The following is a 2423-nucleotide window of genomic DNA, read 5'->3' as shown; positions in this document are numbered from 1 at the left end:
ATCTACATATCTACCAACGTTATATTTTAAGATCTGTGAAAGAACTCAGCTAACAGAAGTTTCCGCATATAAAAGCTATCTTCTTGTTTGATAAGTGTATAACTGATCAAACATGTTTCATAAGACTCTTTACAGCTAATTTGTTTGTTGTTGCTTTCGTTAATAATGAGAGTATCCAACTGATGACTCAGTCTAGGCTAATGTTATACGTTATTAGGGATTACATTAAAATATGTTTGTTTAAATTATGTTAGCTTACTTTTAATGAGAAGTTGTTAAAGTGCTTCAGAACTTGTTTGAAATTTCAGGCAGTTATTTTTTGTCAACATTGACCTTCAAGATTGCTTTGGTTCCATGAAGCATGACTTGTTATTAGAGATTGTGAAGAAAGTCCTGAAACAGGTAAAGGCCAAAATAAAAGAAAAAAAACAAAAGACTTAAGAAAAGATTATATAGCCAAGCTTTTAATAAGCTTGTACAATTCATTTAATTCACTAATTGTTGTTGCCCTTTAATTGTTTTTTAAGCAACACATAAACTACTGCAGAAATTCCAAAACCAGCGAGTCGTATTTCTTTCAACTTATTTCACTTAAAATAAGTGAAAAACTGTATTGTATTGGAAGGTAAGACAGATTACTGCTCACATCTATATGTACAATACAGAATTGCTATTAATGAAATTTGTTTAATTTAGAAACTTTCACATTGTGTATATTATCACAACTGTCTTACTTGTGTGTATACAAGTAATTCTTTTGTAAGTTATTTAATCTTTTTCTAATGGAGGTGCTCCACTGGACAAATAAAATGCCTGACAAATAGTGTAAACATCACTTTTATAGGGACAGCTGGGTGTGAGGAAATTCTTAAACTTGTGGTATCTAAATTTTAAACACAATCACCAAATTTTACATATCTTTATATTGGATAATCAACTGTATAATTAGAATGAATTTTAATTGAAAAAATCATAGCTTTTTTTAGGGTAACCAGTATAAGACTGTAGATACTTTTTACACTTCATTATTAACCAGCCCATTAGGGTTTTTAGAATAAACAATAGTTCATCAGTAATATAATGGGTCAACTAAAAGCAAAAAGTAGAAAGGCACTTTAGCTTTATCCCGATGAAAGTTTCTCTTCTCTACCCATCTAAACATTGGTATGAATCTAACCTCGCATGCTCCAGCCTTTATGCCTCACTATGTTACCCAAAGCCAGATAAATCTTATAAGTGCTGGAGCAAGTGGGGTGAGATGCATACAAATGCTTGGATGGGCAGAGAAGAGAAACTTTGAGTGGGATAAGGCTAAAGTGTAAGTGGAAGTAAATATTATCAGAGGTACATTTTTGGTATAGGAAAATGTTAACTTTTTATTGTGATTACTTAGAACATGTAAAAAAGATAAACCAATTTAGTGTACTTAGCTTTCATTACTTCACTTGATGATGGTGTAAACTATAGGTAGTTGTATTCTTTTTACTTAATTTTTTTTTATGATGTCCTAAGTAAGTATTTATAGGTGTACAATGTTTCCATGAGCAACTTTCACAGCTATTCTTAACTTCAATTTATAAAGAATGGAGAAATGGGACATCGCATCAGAAAGTACTGTATTCTACATCCTAAGGGAGGAACAGTCAGAGCTCGTTTTGTCCGTCGGGCTACGAACTTGTGTGAAAAACTGCCACAGCATATGTTAAAAGACTGTAAGGAACTGAGAAATTGTGTGGTTGTGGATCAGGTATAGTATATTTTTGATTTTCTCTCTCTCTCTTTCATCACAACTAATTGTTTTATTTTCCACTCTTGCTGGTAAAACTGCGTCTTGAAAGTGTTCCAAATTTTATATTTCAAATATATTACTTAAAATTTTTATGTAGTGCTGGGCTTTAAGAAGGAAAATGTTATTGCTTTGTATTAAGTATTCAACTCTGTTTAATTTGATGATTTTGTTAATGTGAGTTTTTCTTGAGCTAGTAAGAAATGGTTGTAGTAATATAAAGATAACTAGTTGGTGGGTAGGTGAGTGTTTATACTTTTGAGTACCCTCTGATCTTTATTATACTATTTATTTTAGCGTGCACTTATAACTGCTAACATCAGATAATATGGACTGACATCAAATATATGTTTTAAGTGGTTTCATACAAATGTTGGTCCCAAAATGGCAAACACATACCAAGAATGTAAAAATACAAGATTTTTTTACTCATTTCCATTCATTTTTACTGAGTGAATGTTTTTTTAAACTGGTAACGTAATTATAATCTGAAAAAAAATTAGTTAATTTATCTTTGAAATGTGTGCCCCCAGTGGCACAGTGGTATGTCTGCATACTTACAATACTACTTTGAAATGTGTGCCCCCAGTGGCACAGTGGTATGTCTGCATACTTACAACACTACTTTGAAATGTGT

The 2423-nt window shown here is 31.6% G+C and overlaps 1 protein-coding gene across 3 annotated transcripts in view; it reads left to right on the top strand.

Annotated features, from left to right (window-relative positions):
* Positions 1–2423, top strand: part of LOC106465850 (telomerase reverse transcriptase-like) — a 43534-nt gene that overhangs the window by 16448 nt on the left and 24663 nt on the right. For all 3 annotated transcript variants that reach the window (XM_022393803.1, XM_022393802.1, XM_022393804.1), the window contains exons 8-9: positions 309–402; positions 1583–1747. In XM_022393803.1, the coding sequence (XP_022249511.1) occupies positions 309–402; positions 1583–1747 (259 nt within the window). The remainder of the gene's footprint in view (positions 1–308; positions 403–1582; positions 1748–2423) is intronic.

This window comes from Limulus polyphemus, unplaced genomic scaffold (genome assembly GCF_000517525.1).
Source record: "Limulus polyphemus unplaced genomic scaffold, Limulus_polyphemus-2.1.2 Scaffold2072, whole genome shotgun sequence".
NCBI lineage: Eukaryota > Metazoa > Arthropoda > Merostomata > Xiphosura > Limulidae > Limulus > Limulus polyphemus.
Note: the sequence above shows the minus strand (reverse complement) of the source record. Positions and strands in the feature narration are given on the sequence as shown.